Source organism: Vicia villosa, unplaced genomic scaffold, assembly GCF_029867415.1.
Source record: "Vicia villosa cultivar HV-30 ecotype Madison, WI unplaced genomic scaffold, Vvil1.0 ctg.000318F_1_1_1, whole genome shotgun sequence".
Taxonomy (NCBI): domain Eukaryota; kingdom Viridiplantae; phylum Streptophyta; class Magnoliopsida; order Fabales; family Fabaceae; genus Vicia; species Vicia villosa.
In genome coordinates, this window is record NW_026705139.1 from 369,169 (window position 1) to 390,913 (window position 21,745).

At 37.0% G+C, this 21,745-nt stretch overlaps 1 protein-coding gene across 1 annotated transcript; it reads left to right on the forward strand.

Annotated features, from left to right (window-relative positions):
- Window positions 1–215: 215 nt before the first annotated feature.
- Window positions 216–1,619, forward strand: LOC131626682 (uncharacterized). Its single transcript, XM_058897522.1, has one exon. The coding sequence runs from the start codon at window positions 216–218 to the stop codon at window positions 1,617–1,619; it is 1,404 nt and encodes a 467-aa protein (XP_058753505.1).
- Window positions 1,620–21,745: the final 20,126 nt, after the last annotated feature.

Genomic DNA, 21,745 nt, shown 5'->3' on the forward strand with positions numbered 1-21,745 from the left:
ACAAATTTGTGATTTTCTATTAAATGAGAGTGTAAAATTATTTTACAGCATCATTAAACCCAAAAAAATATATGTATTTGACCAATTAAACAGCATAGATGTAGGAGAAATATGCATGTACGTGAACTTTGAAATATTCTTTTTCAAACAAAACCCTAACATCTGTAACCATTCTCTTTTATTCACAGATAAACACAAAACTCTCTCTCAAAAAAATGGCAGAAGCATCAGATTTACCTGATGAATGCTGGGAATCCATTTTCAAAATCCTCAAAGACGATGAAAACGACAAACACCATCTCCACTTCAAGTCTCTCTCCCGCGTTTCAAACAAGTTTCTCTCCATCACCAGCAGTCTTCAATCCTCCCTCAATGTCTATAACCCAACACGTTTTTTTCTTCCTGCATTTCTCAAAAGGTTCACCAATCTCACCTCTCTCAACTTCACTTGTTTCCACGATGACCTCAATGAATTTCTCCATCAACTCTCCCGGTTTCCATCCAACATCACATCACTCAATCTCTCCCACAAACCCGTCATTCCGGCTGATGGGTTAAAAGCCTTCTCTCAGAATAACAAAACCCTAACATCTCTCAAATGTTCCGACGTGAAGTTCATCGACAGCTATGACTTGCTACTCATTGCTGATTGTTTCCCTTTGCTCGAAGAACTCGACCTAAGTGGAGATCATCAATTCAGCATTTGCAATAACTTACATAATGGGATAGCGACTCTTTCTATGAAACTTTTCAAACTCCGCAAGATTAACCTCTCTCGTCATTCATACATGAACGACATATTGCTCTATCGCTTGTTCAAGAATTGTAAGCTTCTCCAAGAGGCCATCATATTTGACTGTTACTCCGTATCCATTGCAGGTATTACTTTAGCTCTCGGTGAAAGACCAACACTCAGGTCTTTATCATTTACTCATGATTCAGAAAATTTTACAAATTTGTTTGCACTAGTTACAAATCATCCATCATTGAGTTACATCACAATGGAATACAAGCGTCGTTGGAGAATGAGTATGCAAAATTCTAATACTTTGATGGATTATGTTGTAAGTCCTCAAGTAAAGTCTCTATGTTTGGTTCGTAATACATGGTTAAGTGATGAAAACGTCGTAACATTAGCTTCCATTTTTCCTAATTTGCAACTGCTTGATTTAAGTTATTGCGATAAGATATCTGACGGCATTTGTCATGTTTTAAACATGTGTTGCAAAATTAGGCATTTGAACTTAGCACATTGTTCAAGAGTGAAGCTACTTGGAATCAACTTTGAAGCTCCTAAATTGGAGATGTTAAACTTGTCACATACAAGAGTTAAGGATGAAACACTTGGTGTGATCTCAAAGAATTGTCGCGGGCTTTTGCAACTTTTCCTTGAAAAATGTGTTTATGTTACAAATATAGGAGTGAACCATGTGGTAGAAAACTGCACACAATTGAGAGAGATCAATTTGAAGAAATGTTGTAGAGTGAATTCTAAGGTTGTTGCTTCAATGATATCTTCAAGGCCATCGTTGAAAAAGATACACGTTCCACCGAGTTATGGTTTCAACAACAAAGAAGAGAGAGATTTTTGGTGGAGTCATAGAGGTCTTCTGTGCTAGTATTATGAAACAGTTCTGATGAGAATTATGCTCATCAATTTGTTTATGATAATTGTTCTAAGTCTTTATGTTATGCAATTTTAAGTTGTATTTCTTTTGAGTGCTTTGTTATGAATAATATTTCTTGGATAAGATTCTTAATTTGTTTTATTGAAGCCTGTTTTTGCTGGATTCTTAGTTAACAAAAAGTTCATCAGATAATTGCAGCATGTCTAGAATATTCTAATGACAGATAATTGCAGCATGTACTTATGAATTGTGCTCCATTTATTGTTTGTACTTTGTGTGAGATTAACAAATGCTTTCTTGTTTAAGAAAAGCAGGTTGGTTGAATTGCACATATGCTTATGAATTGTGCTCCATTTCTTGTTTCTTATTGTTTGATAGTTTGTAGTCTTTCTGTATTATTTGTATGAATTCAAGCCAAATCAAATTATAAGTATTGTTTATGAAGTTAAGTACAAGTGATTTGTACAAGAATGAATCAAAATGACTAGTTTCTCTTTAATCAAGAGTACGCCTATATCATCTTTGACTAACAACCACAACTGCCAAAATTTTCAAGAAACTTGATAGAAATTTGGCTAAAAATCAATATTTTTTTTATTTAAAATCTTATGTGTTGGTTTTATTGAAACTGATTATTATTATTAGGGTTAATAGACATTTACACCCCTGTAATATTAGCGAATTTTGCTTTTCCCCCTCCGTTGCCAAAGACAGGTTTTGGCAACGATTTTTTTGAAAAAACCGTTGCCAAAACCTGCTTTTGGCAACGGAGGGGGGAAAAGCAAAATTCGCTAACATTACAGGGGTGTAAATGCCTATTAACCCTTATTATTATTTGTAAATGCAACATTCAATTCAAAAAAGTAATGTACTCAAGTTAAAACAAAGATGGTTGGAAGACCAAATAAAACTGCATCAAATAAAAAAGGGTAAAAAAATATTTAATAGAAATTAGAATATATTTAATTAATATTATTATTAAATTGCTGCAAATCTATTATTGTTGGTTGCGTCTAGAGCGAAGGCTCCATTAAATTCCTCACCATAGTTCTAGATTATTCTACCATATTCATATGCACTATAGTTCTAGGATATTCTACCATTTTCATACATATTATATTTAGAATATTCTAGAAATTTGTAGCAATTTCAGCACTCCTCCTTGATGCAAATTTTGTGACTCTAAGCATAGCTCGTAGCTCTTCAAATCTTGGTCTCGGCAACACTTTCGTGAATATGTCTGCAATTTAATCTTCTGTCTTGCAATAGTCGAGTTTAATTTGATCTCTTTAGTTGCTTCAGCTTCTTTGATAAAGTGACACTTGATTGCTATGTGTTTTGTTTTGCTGTGATGCACTGGATTTTTTGCCATTGCACTTACTGATTTGTTGTCACAGTTGATCTTAGTAGGCTCATCTTGTTTTTCTTCCATGTCTTCGAGTATCCTGCGAAGTCATATAGCTTGACTTATCTAGCAATTGTTTCTTTGACGCCCAAGAAAAAAAATTCCTGATCCTAGAGAGAAAGCATTGCCAAAGGTGCTCTTCATGTCATCTAGCGAACCTGCCCAATGACTGTCAGTGTAGCCAAGTAATTCTGAGTTGGTTTCGGTAGTGTACCATATACCAAACTCTTTTGTTTCTTGTAGATACCTTCAAATTATTTTTCCTGCTCCAAAGTGTATTTGACTTGGGCTTTGCATGAATCTTGATAGAAGACTTGTAGCATACATTATGTCTGGTCGTGTAGCTGTTAAATATAGAAGACTTCCAATAAGACTTATGTATTTGGATGCATCAACTTCTGGTGCTGCATCATTCTTCTGTAGTTTATCATTTGTTATGAGTGAAGTAGCAACAGGTTTACAACCGTACATCTTGAATTTCTTAAGTAAGCCTTCTGTGTATTTCTTTTGCGAGATGAATATCCCTTCATTTCTCTGACTTACTTCTATACTGAAGAAGGAACTCATCAAACCAAGGTCGGTCATCTCAAAGGTCTTACACAATTAAGTATACGATTTATAAAGAGAGCTTAATTGATAAAAAATAATTTTACTAAGCATACGATTGAGAGAGCTTAAGTATATGATTTCATGAATTGATAAGTATACACAATTAAGAGAGCTTAAATATAGAATTGAATTGATAAGTAAACTAAGTATATGATTGATCAGGTGAAGTGTAATGTTGATGCAGATTTTAATAATGTTGGTGGTACTACTAATAGAGGGTGGTACTTTCGGGATCACTTGGGGAGGTGGGCCTTTTTTCGGTTTTTGAAGCCGACGTCATTGCTTTGAAGGAAGCTATCCAAGATGGTATCTCCCTCCACTTCTCTCATGTTACCTTTGAAAGTGATTGTCAATTTGTTGTCAATTCTATTCAATCTAAACATGTTGGTACCTCCAAATTTAGTTTTATCATTAAGTCTATCCATAATGTTTTATGTTTATTTCCAAACGATGAGGTAAAGTTCATTAAGCGTCAAGCGCATTCGGTGTCCATAAGTTAGCTAAGGCGGCTAATTCTTTGTTGTAGTATCCTTAATATGATAACTCCTTGTATTGTTCCTTGTTTAATGAATGAAAGTTGTTAAGTTTGTTCCTGTCGTGTGCGTGTGTGGCCTAGTGGTTAAAGCTTGGGTCTTGAGGGTGTGCTCACCTCAAGGTCTTAGGTTCAAATCCGACTAGGCACAAATTATCTATTAAAAAAAGTTTGTTCCTGTAAAAAAAAGTATACCATCAATAAATCATTAAAAAAAGGGTTAATAGTAATTCACCCCCCTGTAATGTTAGCGAATTTTGCTTTTCCCCCTCCCTACCTTTTGGCAACGGCTTTTTCAAAAAAAACCGTTGCCAAAACCTGCCTTTGGCAACGGTGGGGGGGTAAACCGGAACTCGCTCATATTACAAGGGGGTAAACTACTATTAACCCTTAAAAAAAAGTATGCCATAAATATAGGTCTTTGGGAGAACTTTGAAATACTGTCTTTCAAATAAAACCCTAAAATCTTGAAGACTTCACCCAAAAAAACATAAAAGTTAGCTGATGATTTTTGGGAATCTATTTTGAAAATCCTCAAGGACGATGAAACTAACAAACACAATTGCCACATCAACTCACTCTCCCTCGTTTCAAAGAAGTTTATCTCCATCACCAGTCGTCTTCAATCCTCGCTCAATGTCAAAAATCCAACAAACTCACACCTTTTTCCCCATGGCTTACCCCAAAGGTCCCTCAATCTCCGCTCCGACCTCAATGAATTTCTCCTTCAACTCTCCCTATTCCCATTGAACATCATATCATTCAATATCTCCAACAAACCCACCCTCCCAGTACATGGACTGAGAGCGTTTTCTCAAAATAATAAAACTCTCATGTCTCTCGAATGTACCATGGATTCACTCGATAATAATGACTTGTTCCTCATCGCTGATTATTTCCCTTTGCTATAAGAACTCGACCTAAGCGGAGGGCGCCCAGTTAGCAATAACTTACCTGATGGAATAAAGACTCTTTCATTGAAACTTTTCAAACTCCGCAAGATTAATCTCTCTGACCATTCATATATGAATGACCAAATGCTTTATAGTTTGTTCAAGAATTGTAAACTTCACCGAGATGTCATTATATTCCATAACCATTGCCGGTCTTACTTCAGCTCTCGTTGAAGCACCAACATTGATGTCTTTATCCTTTACCCATGATTCACATGATTTTTCAAATTTGTTTGTAGTAGTTACTAACCATCCTTCACTTACTTATATCACAATGAAATACATATATCCTTCGACAACCAGGGTAGAACATTCTAACACTTCCATGGATTTTGCGGTAACTGATCAGTGCATTTTGATGCACGTTCCTTTATGTTTGTACTTAGGCATTTCTATGGTTTGCTTTGTTTATTTTTCTATTTTATTATGTTTTTATATTTTAATTTATTTTTATTGTTATTTGATTTTCGCACTTTATTTTCAGCATTAGTAGTCTGCATTAAAATGATCACAAGTGGAGCTCCGGGAATCCGATTGAGGCGTTCTAATAATCGCCAGAAAGCTAAGAGAAAGAGATACAACTTTCGTGTTGGAGTCAAAGTCAGATTCGGAGCGCATATTTTCCAGAATTTCGTTTGAAGATGCAGCATTAGTTTTATTTAGTTTTGGATCGTTAGTTTTGGGCCTGGGTTATGTTTGTTTGACCCAGTTGGGTTATGACCCGAATTATTGTTTCACCCATTTACCTAGGTCTGGCCACTAATGTTCGTTGTTACGTTTTTATTATTCAAGAAATTATGAGTCAAGCTTGTACGAATTCCATGGAGAACTAATTCCTTTGAGACAATTTGCTGTATTCAGGTTCCGACCTTGAGGTTATTATAATTATAATTCAGTTCTATTCCTTTCAATATTAATCTATGTATCTTGTTTGCTTAATTCGATTTGCATAGACTATATTGATTTAATTCGATTGGTTGTATGATAAAACAAGAATCCTTGTGATACGACTCGAGTCATTGTCGCTATATTACGTTTTCAAAATACTCGTTTTTGATCCGCGCGCGACAGTGGATCAAATTGGCGCCGTTGCCGAGGATTCTTGTCGTTATTAACTGATTTTAGAGTCTTAGGTTTAGTGTTTGTGCGTTTAGGCCATAGGTTCCTCGCGGTTTCGGCAATAACGCCTTTTTGAGTCGAAAAACTTTTTTTTTTAAAATTGAGTCTAATCGATAATCTGTTTTTGCCTATTGGGAGCAGAAAAATTGTGCGATCAATACCCCCTTACTCTAATAGAGTAAGGCAATTCGACTCCAAATCGCCAAATTCATTGTTTTTCTATTTTTAATGATTTTTTTACTGTTTTCATAGAGTCGAAAACATTCAAAAAAATTCCCAAAATTCTTATTTGTCTTAATTAGATTAAATTTAGTGTTTTTATATTTTTATGAATTTATTTTAATCGTTTTCTTCTTTCTATTTGTTTCTGCCTGTTTGGGACATAGTTGATATTTCTGTGTTTGTTGATACATGGCTGGACAAAGAACCTTAAGACAGTTGGCTGCCCCTGATGCGAACTTATGCATTGAGTGCATGCTTCTATAGCCCAAAGGCAGTATTATCCAGTGGTTGCTCAAGTGGAAGCCTATGGCCCGTCTCCTATGGATCCTCCTCAACCCTCCTTCTCAAAAATTCCTGATCAACAATCTTTGCCTATCCCTCGACAAAGCCAAGGATATCAGTGGCAGGGCAAGAAGCTGAATAAAACATTGAGGAAACAACAAAAGAGGCCTCGCCGCTTTGATACTATTCCTATGCCTTATACTGAGTTGTATCCTGTGTTGATTCAGAACTCATTGGTAGCTCCCAGACCAACCCGACCTGCAAAGTTTCCATTTCCCAAGGGATACGATCCAAACGTCAAGTGTGATTTTCATAGTGGGATATCAGGTCACTCCATTGAAGATTGCAGCGTTATAAAAGAAAAAGTTCAAGATCTTATTGACAAAAAGATACTCTCTTTCAAGGATATCAGTCCTAATATGGTCACCAATCCTATGCCATGATCAGTGTGATGACTTCCTGAATCGTCTCCTCAAAGCCATTCAAAGAAGATCATTGAGCTACTTTTATCATTTGCATTTGTAGTTTTTTCTTGATTGCTAAGTGTTTATTTGCTTTTAAAAACATTGTTAAAATTAATGGTAATATTAATGAAATGAATGCAAGTTTTGAATCAATTCATTTGTTTCACTCTATGTTCTTTCTTCTTCTTTACAATAAATAAATAAATAATGTTTTTGTTTCTCCCATTTCCTTTTCTTTATCGTACTTTTGTTTAGGCAAGTATTGGAGGGAGAATGATGAAAACAAAATACCCCAATTGAAATAGTATGCTTTCGAATAAAACTTTGCTGACGATGTACAGGCATTGTTTCAAATCCCCAAACACTGGAGTTATAAGGAAGATAATCCCTCGTTAACCCCTTTGAGCCTAGATGTTGGAGTTTACTTCTACAAGAAATTAAAAACCTTAATCTTAAACCTGGGGATGGGTAGTTTTCAGTTTATTCATTTGTGCATTCAGATACAAGAGATACATTCAAGATACTTTTTTATAAAGTCGTAATCTCAAGTTTCCCTTCGCACACATCAAAGAAGTGTCGAAGACATCCTTAAAAAATGACGATGATGGTTCTCCGTAATCATTAAGCCAGGAAGTCACTATCTTTCCAAAGCAAAAATAAGAAATTCAAGAAAAGTCCGCTAAGTCAAAACCTACGAAGGAGATTTAGGCAAAAATTGGGGCATCCCGCTGGCTGTAAATCTCACAGTTCAGGCAAAAGTTAGGGATATTTAATCTTCAAAGGAAAAAGAGTTGAAAGAAGTCCTCAACAAAAACAACAAAAATGTTGTAAGATAAAGGTGACCGCAATCGCAAAGTAAATTCCTTGGCTTCTGAATCATCATTGTTATACAAGTGCTACAAATCCAAAACTTCTTGGAACCATAATGCATTAGGTTGATCTAACTGAATGTAGGACTGAAGTACATCACGGAGAATGGGTGGGTTAAAATTAAAATTTGAGCCTATATCCTTTGTTTCATAAACCGTGAACCTGACCACATTACAACCCTAAAAAGACCTAATTGAAGCAAGGTTTCTTTTGAAAGCATACTACTACAAGGTTGTGTTAACTTGACTCCTAATTTATTTGCTAATCATTTGTGCTGACATCATGCTGCCACATTTATCTTTTGCAAATTGAATTTAAAAAATAAGTCCTCATAAGGATTCACCTTTTGTTATACCTTTTATCATTCCAATAAATGATTTGTTTTCGAATTTTGCATATACGTCGCGTTAAAATTACCATTTTGAATTAATTGTTTAATTTGCGAGTCAGCACTTAGCATTAAAGGAATGGTGTAACACGGTGAACTGACTTTTTATCATCGAAATGTCGCGGTAAGCAAGAGTCGCCACCGACTTTTATTTTATCCAAATAATATTCGGAAAGGCAAAAAGAAACAGAAAAAAACCTTTTTAAAGAAATCTAAGTTCGGGGGTAATTTATGCAAAGGGAAGGTGTAAGGCACCCTTTGCATCCATGGTTTTCCATGGGCTCTTAATTGCTTTGCTTGCTCGTTTTCAGAAAAAGTAGATGAAAAAGATAGGGACTTTAGCTTGTGAATAAGCGTTGCCCTTTTGAAAAATTATGAGAAAGAATATAGAAAATAAAAAGGTTTGAGCATTGCAAGGCAATTAGGGGCAATTACCTTAAACTCAGATGATAGGTCTCTTTTTGCCTTTCAGAATGAAAGGGTCTATCCTTGCCATAAGAGGGCAGGAAGCCTTTCGTTTGGAGGTTGAAGGGTCATCGAAGTATCCTTTGCCATAAGACTGTCCCATGCCATAAAGGGGCAGGTAGTCTAAGGCAAGGATCAGAATAAGCCATTTTTCGTAGGCAGCCAGAAGATACCTCAGCCTTTTTTCGTAGGCAACATCCGAGGGTCGAGGTCATTTGTGTGTCGAAGGCAGCATCATTAGGGTCGTGACCTTTTTATCGAGGCAACATGGCTGAGGTATCCTCGAATTCGAGGGACGAGGCTTATTCTGCAAAAACACAAAGGCAACAGGCAACAGGCAACAGGCAACAGGCAACAAGGCAACAAAGAGGTTACCCCAAAAGGCGTGCGTGTGTGCACCAATCATGTGATTCAATTCAGATTATATTATCTTGTGTTTAGTTATTCTAATTGATTCAGAGTTGCACTCCCTAAATTACTAACCACGCAGTACATAATAATATAAAGCAATAAAGGGGGCGGGAAATTGTAACCAGCGGAGGAGAGGGGAATTGTAACCAGCGGATATAAAAATAAAAGGCAAAAAGGTTTAACACAAGTAATAATTGAAAATAGAGTTTAGGGTTACCAATACTCGTAGCTTTGGCAGTCGACAACCCCTGAAAATTGGAAAAGAAAGAATAAACAGAGGGGTGAGTGCATTATCGGTTCGGAGGCAAACGAGGTTAACCCTAAAAAAACAAAAGAATAAAGAATTTAGAATTAAATGAATGAAGAGTACTTAGCTTGGCATTTATTCTGGCAGGGTTGGTGGGCAAAAGTTTGCCTGAAGCATTGACTCTGACCATTAGAACAGACAAGGAACAAGGCGTGAGTGTATTATTAATTCGAAGATAATCAGGGTTAACGTAAATAAAATGAAAGAGAAATAAACTAATAATGAATAAATAGGGAATACTTAGCTTTGATTCGAATTTGATCTGATATGGTTGTTAGGCGCCTTTAGGATTGATCCTGAAACAAGGCAAAAAATAGGTGAAGGCAAGGCAAACCCTGACAACGAATCAATTAAAAGAATAAAATTAAATAAAGCAGCACACTTATCTTCGAGGTTTGTTTGAAGGCGCGCCCTTGAGGCGAATTATATTGCTAACCCTGATAACAAGAAAATAAAATAAAATCAGTGTATGGCTTATTCTTCATAAACCCTAGTTAGGGTACGAAATTGCAAAAAAAGAGAATAAATAATTTAATTAATTATTGGTCTAATGACCTAATTAATTAAATCGAGTCGAAAATTAAAATCGGATGCGAAATATATTTTTTTGGAAATTTTTAGAATATTAGTGAATTAAATAAGGATTTTAGTATAAAAATAAGTGTTTTTTAATAATAATAATATAAATATTAATGATTTAAAAAATAAACAAATAATAAATATTAAAAATATTTTTTTATAAAATTAATTATTAGTTTTTTATAAACTTAAAAAGAAATAAAAAAAAGAATTAAAAACAAAATAGATATATATATATAAATAAAAAAAATTGCAAAAATACTTAGCTGTGATCGTATGTGGCGCGCGTGCATGGAGTATCATGTGGTCGCGGCTTCAGGATGGTGGGATGAGAACAGGCGAAGATCTGACGGCTGTAGATTGATAGCACATGGTATGATGGTACATCATAAAGCGCAGGATCTTTCCGTTTGAAAAACCAAACGCGCGCGTTTTTGGACGAATGGGAGAGTGCCACGCTTCATCTTCTCCACCCAGACTTCTGCAACTCGATCTATTACAGCGCTTTTTGCTTTGAAGCGCTGTAAAAGCCCTGTGTACAAAACTCAAAAAAATAGCGAATAGGGGATAATACTCATATAAATTAGGCGCGACTGCACCATTCAACTCACTTGATCCTCACGAGTATGGTCATGGTATTGGTTAGGCCTAATTTTACCTGTGAAACAAAACCCCAATTCGAAGGCAAAACCCTAACAATGGCATAACACTCAAGGCAACATGATAACGTCTCAAAATTTCCAGAACCGATCATTAGATGATAATAAACATGTATATACAACTAAATATGATCAATGATGCTTGTATGATGCAAATCGAATCAAGTTTAGAATTGACAAACCGTGGCCAATTGAGGATGATTCCTGGTGCTTTGTGACTTAAAAACGATTGAGAATCGTTCAGTGATGATCAAGGAACAAGTCTTGACTGATTGCAACACTTGAATTGGCCCCAATCTCAGTTTTGGATTTTGAGTTTTTGAAGAATTTTTGTGCTCGGGTATGGGATTCCTTGGCTGCCAAAATTCGTAACCCTTGCATCTGAATGGCTTTGGTACTTATAGGAGACTATTTTAGGTCAATAAAACTGAACAAAATCCAATTGAATCTTGATATTTGATATTTGAAAAATTTGATTGAAATCATGGGAGAAATATTTCTATTATTAGCCAATTTCAATCTTTTTCTTCCTCCTATTGATTTGCACGAATTTGAGTAGTATATTGAGATATTATGGACCTCAAGATTAGCCAAAAATAATCTTTGTATTAAAGGATGGATTTTTTCATATTTTATTTTAATTATAATTGAATTTAAATGAATAAATCCAAAAATAAATGAAATAAAATAGAGGAGGGCTTGTCATTGGGCTTATAGGTCCTACTCAAGAGAAAGTTTAACAATAGAACTTGGGCCCAATTGGAAATATATTCAATTTCTTTCACTTTTTCCTTCCCAAAATAACCTAACTTTGACAAGGCCTATCTCCCTCAATTTTTGAGGTATGGAAGTGTTCTAAGACATTTTGGAAACCTTAGAGAGTTCTCTAACCAATGTCTTTGGTTCCATGTCAACATCATTTTTCATTCTCATTTTATGACCTTTTGAAAAACATGTCTTTTTGTTGACTTTTGAAGAGGACCTATAATGTATGAAGCCATATCTCTTGAACCATTGATCTATGTGCTCTAATTCTTGGACAATTGGATAGAGGAATGAATTCCCTTCAACATGAGCTTTGGTGGGAATTTTTCTGATGAAGTATGAATATTTGGCGAATTTTCAAAGTTTGGTTGACTTTTTCAGTTCATGCCCAAAATAGTAACTTTTGCCTTTTGACTTCTCTGATCTTTCCTTGCATCATCATGATCAACCCTTGATCAAATGATGATTTTAGGGTTATGAGGATGTTGCTGACCAAATATCTTGATCTTTGACTGTATATTGACTTGAAATGACCATTTTGCCCTTGAGAATCAACTGTTGACCTAATCATGATTTGAGGGACCAACTTGTTCTGATTGGCTTGATAACTTACATAGAGATTCTTTGGGATGTTTGTGACCCTATAGAACCACCTTGAGCCATTGATTCAGTGATTTTCCTTCTAAAGAACCAAACCCTAGTTCAGATCTTTGTATAGGAGAAATTGTCTAGGAGCTTTGCATATGGATTTGAAACTTGAATAAGAGAAATAATGTGGGCAAATTTTGGGGTATGACAGCTGCCCCTGTTCAATTATCTTAAACCTGAAGATGTAGAGTGGTTTGTATGCCAGTCGGTATCTGAAGGTGGAAGGTGATTGAACACTAGAATACCAAGAAATTTGCCCTATTTGAAGTAGGGACTTTTGTCGGAGATGGGCTTGTGGATGCCATCTGGTAGTTGAATTTTGAGAAGATGTTGTTTGCGCGTTGATCGTGTCATTTACCGTTCGTAGTAAATGAATTAGATTCTTGGGAATTGATCGTGTCAGTACCGTTCGTGATACTTGAATTAGATCTTTTGTCGTGTCAGTACCGTTCGTAGTAGCTGAATTAGACGGGGAAAGTCAGTGATCGTGTCTATACCGTTCGTGATGATAGAATTAGACCTCTGAAATTTGATCGTGTCAGTACCGTTCGTAGTATCTGAATTAGATCTTCTGTCGTGTCAGTACCGTTCGTAGTAGCTGAATTAGACTGAGAAGGTCAGTGATCGTGTCTACACCGTTCGTGATGATAGAATTAGATCTCTGAGAGTTGACCGTGTCAGTACCGTTCGTAGTAACCGAATTAGATCTTTTGTCGTGTCAGTACTGTTCGTAGTAGCTGAATTAGACTTTGAAAGTGATCGTGTCATTACCGTTCGTGGTAAATGAATTAGATCTTCGAGCGTCGATCGTGTCAGTACCATTCGTAGTAGCTGAATTAGATCTTGGAAAGTTGGAGATTTCGTTCATTTGTCGGTACCTGTATTCTGAAAAAGGTAAGGTTAATCTTTATGCAATGTCATGATGCATGGGTTATGTAATGAATCCCTCAAAATAAATGAGAGCTTTTGCATGTTATGTATGGGTTCATTATGAGGTAATGTATGCAGTGTATGAATATGTTTATGACATATGATATGTGAATATGATTTATGTTGTCTTTGATTAAGAAAGTAGATCTTTATGTCCTTGTAATTGTACTGTCTGATCTTGTCTTGAAGATGCTCAGCTGGGAATTTATGATTTCTGCTTGGAGATGATCAGTGACTTGATGTTCCCTGATTGGTGATAAAGATATTGATAAATCGTGTTGGAGGAAAGCGACAGTTTGAAGATGTAAACTCTGTTGGGCAGCCATGTCTTTATCGGGAGCGTTTGAAGATATCTTCTTAATGATTACTCTGTGGGGATATGATCTTGTGAACCCAGCTTTGTGGGGAGACATGAGTGAAGGTTGCCCCCAGTATCATAGTAGCTACCATTCCTGGATTTGATTGGGACACACCACTGAGTATTGATCAAGATGTTAAACTGGACTTTCATAGGTTTGCCCCAGTTAGCAGGAACTTTGGAAAGATTCGCCTCGCGAGGACTTTATGAGATGTTCACTATTGGCGACATGCCCCCAGTAATCATAGGCTCATGACAATGTCTCACGTTGATTGGGGAGTAGCTTTAGATATACTTGGATGCATGCCCCTGATTGTTTTTGGCATCCTTGAGAGATTCTCAGAATCTCGACTTGATTGCCCCAAATTGATCGGGAAAAACGTGCCATGCCCCTAGTATACATAGCAGACATTGCTTCTGAAGTGGTTTTGTTTGTCGGGATAACTTTCAGTCATTAGTTGTACCATGTGCCAATTCTTCCTGATGCTAACATTCGAAATTATGTAGCAGAATATGTTTAATAATGAATTCATGAGATGCAATGCATACGTCTGTCTTGAGTTTTTGAAAAAGATTAAAACATGAGATGTAAAAGCGTTATATTTGTAAAACATGCTACTTGTAACAATGTGATGTTTGTAAAAATGAAATATCGACTCAGCATTTGTGATAAACCTTAAGGAGTCAGGATACCTTTGTTGTGACAGTATGCTTTCGAACTAACCATGCTTCAGTTAGGACTTTCAAGGGTTGTAACGTGGCTTGGTTCACGGTTTAAGAAACAAAGGATAAAGGCTCAAAATTTGATTGTACCCACCCCCTCTTCGTGATGATCTTCAATCCTAAGCTCAGTTAATTTCCACTTATGCATTCAGGTTCCAAGAGACTTTTAGATTTGTACCTTTGATGATGATGACGGTTCACCAGTAAAGAGAACCTTTGAGATGACAGTCACTTCTTCTTTTTGGTAGTCACAACATTGTGTTGTTCAGGAATTTATTGACTTCTCTGTTTTCATCTTTTTGATATCCCTAACTTTTGCCTGAACTGTTTATTTTGATTTTACAGTCAGCGGGATGCCTTGATTTTTTGCCTAAGTCGTTTTTTTTTTTTTTTTTTATTTTTGACTTAGCAGGCTTTTCTTTGTATATATGTTTTTTCATTCTTTCATTCATTTTTTTTTTTTTTAAAGATGTTGACTGCCTTGCTTAATGATTGATGAACTATCATTGGCTTTTGATTGACATCTCCAACACTTCTTTGATGTGTGCGGATGAACGCTTGTGTTTGAAATCTTTATTGAAAGGTGTACTGAATGATTCTCTTAAAATAGGATGCGCAGCCAAATTAACTGAGGACTACCCTGCCCCAGGTTATGATCAAGGGTTTTAATTAGTGTAAGAAAGAAACTTCTACTTCTTAGGCTCAAAGGGGTTGACGAGGGATTAACATCCTTATATCTCCACTGTTTTAGGAATTGAAACAATGCCTGTACATCGTCAGCATAGTCCGCTCAAAAGCATACTGTATGAGGTTGCGGTATCATTTTCGTCATCCTCCCTTAAAAAGCTTACAGCTTAGCCGGAGTTGAGTATCACGAAACATATGCAGAGTAACGACATAATTTAAAAAGAGTGATAGCGAAATAATTTATTCAAGACAAACATATGCAATGCACTGATGATGATTATTAAAACAAATAATGTCTATCATAATTGGAGTGTTTTAAACAAACAGAATAGAAATTGCAAATGAAAGTAAATCTAATGATCTAAAAAGTTCATCCTTCTAGGTATTAATCAATCTTTTTGTGATTAGGCATAGGAGTAGTGATCACCACAGGAGTCTTGGGATGATAGAATTCAATTTCACCAGCATCGATCATGTCTTGAATCTTGTTCTTCAATGGCCAACAATCATTCGTATCATGCCCAGGGCTATTGGAGTGATATGCGCACCTCGCATTGGGCTTGTAGCTGGGGGCGGAGGTGTTGGGCTTTACAGGAGGATCTCTTAAAGTAATCAAGTTCTCTCTCAGCAAATGTTGTAATGCCTGAGCCAGTGACATATTGATCTTTGTAAACTGACGTTTAGATGTATCTGACTTGCGTCTTTGTTGCGGAGCTAATGTAGAGGTCAGAATTGTCCCCACATATTGGTTGGGTTCATCGTGATCTTTCTGGTCGTACACAACGTGAGGTTCCTCAGGAGAGTGGCAGTCAATGATCTTGTCATCGATTAAGTCTTGGATCTTATTCTTCAGTGTCCAACAGTTATTAGTGTCATGTCCAGGACTATCAGAGTGATACGCACACCTTGCATTAGGGTTATAACGAGAAGAGGAAGTACTAGGATTCCTCGGAGGATCCTTCAAAGTGATTAGCCCTTTCTTCAGCAATTGTTGCAACGCTTCGGCCAGAGTCATATTGATCTTTGTGAATTGGCGCTTAGGTATATCTGACTCGTGTCTTTGTTGTTGAACTGGTGTAGAGATTAGAATTGTCCCCACAGATTGGTTGGGTTCATTGTGACCTTTCCGATTGTACCCAGTATTGACCATATGAGGTTTCTCAGGTGAAATGACGTCAATGATCTTGCAATCAATGAGGTCTTGGATCATGTGCTTCAATGGTCCACAATCCTCTGTATCGTGACCAGGACTGTTTGAATGATAAGCACATCTTGCATGGTACTTGTACCCAGGAGTGGGATTAGCAGGAAGTGAATATGGAGGCAATAGAGTTATCAAGTTCTGATTGAGCAGTTGTTGCAGAGCTTGAGACAGCGGCATATGTAACGGAGTAAATGACCGCTTAGGCTTGGATCTCTGATTATCTTGACCACCTTGATACTTATATTGATTCTTCTCCTTCTCGATCAGAAGTGCCTTCAATTCTTCTTGCCCCTTGGCCAAGTGAAAGATCACTTTTTGGAACTGGCTATTCTGAGCCTGAAGATTTTTGACAGATTGTTCAAGATCCATCTTTGTTACTGAAATAAACAGCACAAAGATGAGGTATTTGTCTTTATGAAACCTGTGATGCGATGTTTATGAATGGTATGATTATGCATATGCAATGTTTTCAAGGACCTTAAAATTTAAATTCACTTTAAACAAGAAAGAAAGAAACAAGCTTTGTTAATAGTAATAATAATAATAAAATTGTACTTTTTCTTTGCCATTTTGGCTTACAAAAGTAAATATGTAAACAACTAGGAATAATAATAACAATAAACTAGAATTTCTTCAAGCTTCCCATGGACGCTTCCTCTTTGATCCGATGAAGTTGTTGACGTTCTGTTCTGCTTGAAGTAGCCTTGTGAGTTCTAACACTTGTTTCTCTTTGGCGCGGAATTGAGCCTCAAAAGTATCCCTTTCTTCTTTCAATTGGACCCATGATTTTTTGTAGTTCTTCTAGATCAGTGGGCATGTCTGGATGGAGAACAACCAAAGGAACCTTTTCTTCACATTCAGGTTCAACAATCACAGGTCTAACATAAGGGTATGGCATGACGAAACGTTGAGCGCGAGTGCGTACCCATCTAAGATAAGGTTCCGAGGGAAGGGAGTTCTTTTGCCCCCAACTTTTGCTATCCACCCTGTACACCTTGTTCCAAGCGCGTATGAACTCTTGGCGTTGGTTACGAACATCTTCTTCATAATTGAAAACAACCCCTTCAATGAGCAAGTGATGAGGACCATCCCTTCGAGCATAGCCAAATTGTCGTAAAGCTAATGAAGGATTGTAGGTGATTCCTCCTCTAATGCCAAGGAGAGGCACATTAGGGAATTTCCCACAATGATCGATGATAGTGACGTACTCTTGAGACATAACATGCCAACGGATATCTGAGTGAGAAAGTGACATGATTCTTCGAGACCATTGCATCTTTTGATCGTTTCTGACTACTGAGCGTGGAAGGTGCGAAATAAACCACCTAGCCAGCAAGGGTGTGCAACACATAAGAGTCCCTCGCTTCTTCATGACACGAGAGTGAAGGGAATGTAGAATATCTCCAAGTAGCGTAGGCACGGGGTTGTGAGTCAGAAAAATCTTGATTGCGTGCACATCAATGAATTGATCAGGATTAGGAAACAAAACCAAACTATATATTAATAAAGCCAAAACATCTTCAAAAGCATGGTAGCTCATGGCCTTCAGAAATTGTCGAGCTTTTCCAAATAAGAATTTGGCTGAGAGACCTTCTACTCCATTCTTGGTGTCCCAGTTGGAGGCGATGTCTGATCTCTTTAGGTGAAGTGCAGCAGCAATAGTCTCGAGTTTTGGAGTGCTTTCCAATCCAGTAAAGGGCAGATGCTTAGATATAGGTACACCAAGTAAGTTTGAGAACTCCTCCAAAGTAGGTACCAACTGATAATCCGGAAAAGTGAAGCAATGATGTTCGGGATCAAAGAATTGGCATAAGACTCTCATCATATCTTCTTCAAATTGAGAGGTGACCAGTCGAAGAAGATAACCATGTCTTTCAGCAAACTTAGAGTCTCCAGGGACTTCCAAGGCGAGCTCCTTAAGCTCAGAAGGTATCCCTACAAAGTTGAGTCGTACATAATCTCTGGTAGAAAAAGCCATGTCCTACAAAACAGTGTAAATATAAATTTCTCGGTCCTTGAAATTTGTTAGTGGTTATGATATGTCATGATGTTATGATGTTATGATGCCAAGTAGATAACAAACACAAACAAGTCACACAATTGCCTTAAGGGTAGGCTTGCATGAAGTTCATAGGTATATACCCTTCTTCCTTTCGTTTAGTTGGTTCAACCTGTCCTAAAAAGTAACCAGGTTCTATGGTGCTCATATCCCTGATCTTTCTCGTGGGCATTGTCTCAACATAGCACTCAATCGGCCAGCCAAAAGCATCCCTTGAGTCCAATCTCAATGAGTGTAGCATCGAGTATCAACCGGCTTCAGTCAGGAATCCGAAGCCAGCCATCTCGCTACTTCTTATAAGCCAAAGTCAAGTTCGACTAAGGTTCTAAGGGCGAATTAGTGCTCATGACACCACGCGGTAGCCAAATGTCTCCTCGATCAGATTCAAGGGCCATCAGGACAAACCAAAGCGTCGCACTAACGGTGGCCACCAGTTCAACCGTAACGATACATGTCGTACAGCCTCCCTGGTCTCATGCCACATACTTAAGGTACACTAGATCCGGGTGTAGGACCTTTCACACAGCAGAATACCCAAAACAGCCCTGCAAAAGTAAAGCAAGCAAAACAAACAATAGAAAACATTTAAGCGAATCCTAAACTTTTAAGGTAACCCCTCTTTTATCGAATATATCCCCAGCAGAGTCGCCAGTTCTGTAACACGGTGAACTGGCTTTTTATCATCGAAATGTCGCGGTAAGCAAGAGTCGCCACCGACTTTTATTTTATCCAAATAATATTCGGAAAGGCAAAAAGAAACAGAAAAAAACCTTTTTAAAGAAATCTAAGTTCGGGGGTAATTTATGCAAAGGGAAGGTGTAAGGCACCCTTTGCATCCATGGTTTTCCATGGGCTCTTAATTGCTTTGCTTGCTCGTTTTCAGAAAAAGTAGATGAAAAAGATAGGGACTTTAGCTTGTGAATAAGCGTTGCCCTTTTGAAAAATTATGAGAAAGAATATAGAAAATAAAAAGGTTTGAGCATTGCAAGGCAATTAGGGGCAATTACCTTAAACTCAGATGATAGGTCTCTTTTTGCCTTTCAGAATGAAAGGGTCTATCCTTGCCATAAGAGGGCAGGAAGCCTTTCGTTTGGAGGTTGAAGGGTCATCGAAGTATCCTTTGCCATAAGACTGTCCCATGCCATAAAGGGGCAGGTAGTCTAAGGCAAGGATCAGAATAAGCCATTTTTCGTAGGCAGCCAGAAGATACCTCAGCCTTTTTTCGTAGGCAACATCCGAGGGTCGAGGTCATTTGTGTGTCGAAGGCAGCATCATTAGGGTCGTGACCTTTTTATCGAGGCAACATGGCTGAGGTATCCTCGAATTCGAGGGACGAGGCTTATTCTGCAAAAACACAAAGGCAACAGGCAACAGGCAACAGGCAACAGGCAACAAGGCAACAAAGAGGTTACCCCAAAAGGCGTGCGTGTGTGCACCAATCATGTGATTCAATTCAGATTATATTATCTTGTGTTTAGTTATTCTAATTGATTCAGAGTTGCACTCCCTAAATTACTAACCACGCAGTACATAATAATATAAAGCAATAAAGGGGGCGGGAAATTGTAACCAGCGGAGGAGAGGGGAATTGTAACCAGCGGATATAAAAATAAAAGGCAAAAAGGTTTAACACAAGTAATAATTGAAAATAGAGTTTAGGGTTACCAATACTCGTAGCTTTGGCAGTCGACAACCCCTGAAAATTGGAAAAGAAAGAATAAACAGAGGGGTGAGTGCATTATCGGTTCGGAGGCAAACGAGGTTAACCCTAAAAAAACAAAAGAATAAAGAATTTAGAATTAAATGAATGAAGAGTACTTAGCTTGGCATTTATTCTGGCAGGGTTGGTGGGCAAAAGTTTGCCTGAAGCATTGACTCTGACCATTAGAACAGACAAGGAACAAGGCGTGAGTGTATTATTAATTCGAAGATAATCAGGGTTAACGTAAATAAAATGAAAGAGAAATAAACTAATAATGAATAAATAGGGAATACTTAGCTTTGATTCGAATTTGATCTGATATGGTTGTTAGGCGCCTTTAGGATTGATCCTGAAACAAGGCAAAAAATAGGTGAAGGCAAGGCAAACCCTGACAACGAATCAATTAAAAGAATAAAATTAAATAAAGCAGCACACTTATCTTCGAGGTTTGTTTGAAGGCGCGCCCTTGAGGCGAATTATATTGCTAACCCTGATAACAAGAAAATAAAATAAAATCAGTGTATGGCTTATTCTTCATAAACCCTAGTTAGGGTACGAAATTGCAAAAAAAGAGAATAAATAATTTAATTAATTATTGGTCTAATGACCTAATTAATTAAATCGAGTCGAAAATTAAAATCGGATGCGAAATATATTTTTTTGGAAATTTTTAGAATATTAGTGAATTAAATAAGGATTTTAGTATAAAAATAAGTGTTTTTTAATAATAATAATATAAATATTAATGATTTAAAAAATAAACAAATAATAAATATTAAAAATATTTTTTTATAAAATTAATTATTAGTTTTTTATAAACTTAAAAAGAAATAAAAAAAAGAATTAAAAACAAAATAGATATATATATAAATAAAAAAAATTGCAAAAATACTTAGCTGTGATCGTATGTGGCGCGCGTGCATGGAGTATCATGTGGTCGCGGCTTCAGGATGGTGGGATGAGAACAGGCGAAGATCTGACGGCTGTAGATTGATAGCACATGGTATGATGGTACATCATAAAGCGCAGGATCTTTCCGTTTGAAAAACCAAACGCGCGCGTTTTTGGACGAATGGGAGAGTGCCACGCTTCATCTTCTCCACCCAGACTTCTGCAACTCGATCTATTACAGCGCTTTTTGCTTTGAAGCGCTGTAAAAGCCCTGTGTACAAAACTCAAAAAAATAGCGAATAGGGGATAATACTCATATAAATTAGGCGCGACTGCACCATTCAACTCACTTGATCCTCACGAGTATGGTCATGGTATTGGTTAGGCCTAATTTTACCTGTGAAACAAAACCCCAATTCGAAGGCAAAACCCTAACAATGGCATAACACTCAAGGCAACATGATAACGTCTCAAAATTTCCAGAACCGATCATTAGATGATAATAAACATGTATATACAACTAAATATGATCAATGATGCTTGTATGATGCAAATCGAATCAAGTTTAGAATTGACAAACCGTGGCCAATTGAGGATGATTCCTGGTGCTTTGTGACTTAAAAACGATTGAGAATCGTTCAGTGATGATCAAGGAACAAGTCTTGACTGATTGCAACACTTGAATTGGCCCCAATCTCAGTTTTGGATTTTGAGTTTTTGAAGAATTTTTGTGCTCGGGTATGGGATTCCTTGGCTGCCAAAATTCGTAACCCTTGCATCTGAATGGCTTTGGTACTTATAGGAGACTATTTTAGGTCAATAAAACTGAACAAAATCCAATTGAATCTTGATATTTGATATTTGAAAAATTTGATTGAAATCATG

Coding starts and splice junctions, on each gene's coding strand:
- LOC131626682 (XM_058897522.1), top strand. CDS start 216: ATGGCAGAAGCATCAGATTTACCTGATGAATGCTGGGAATCCATTTTC.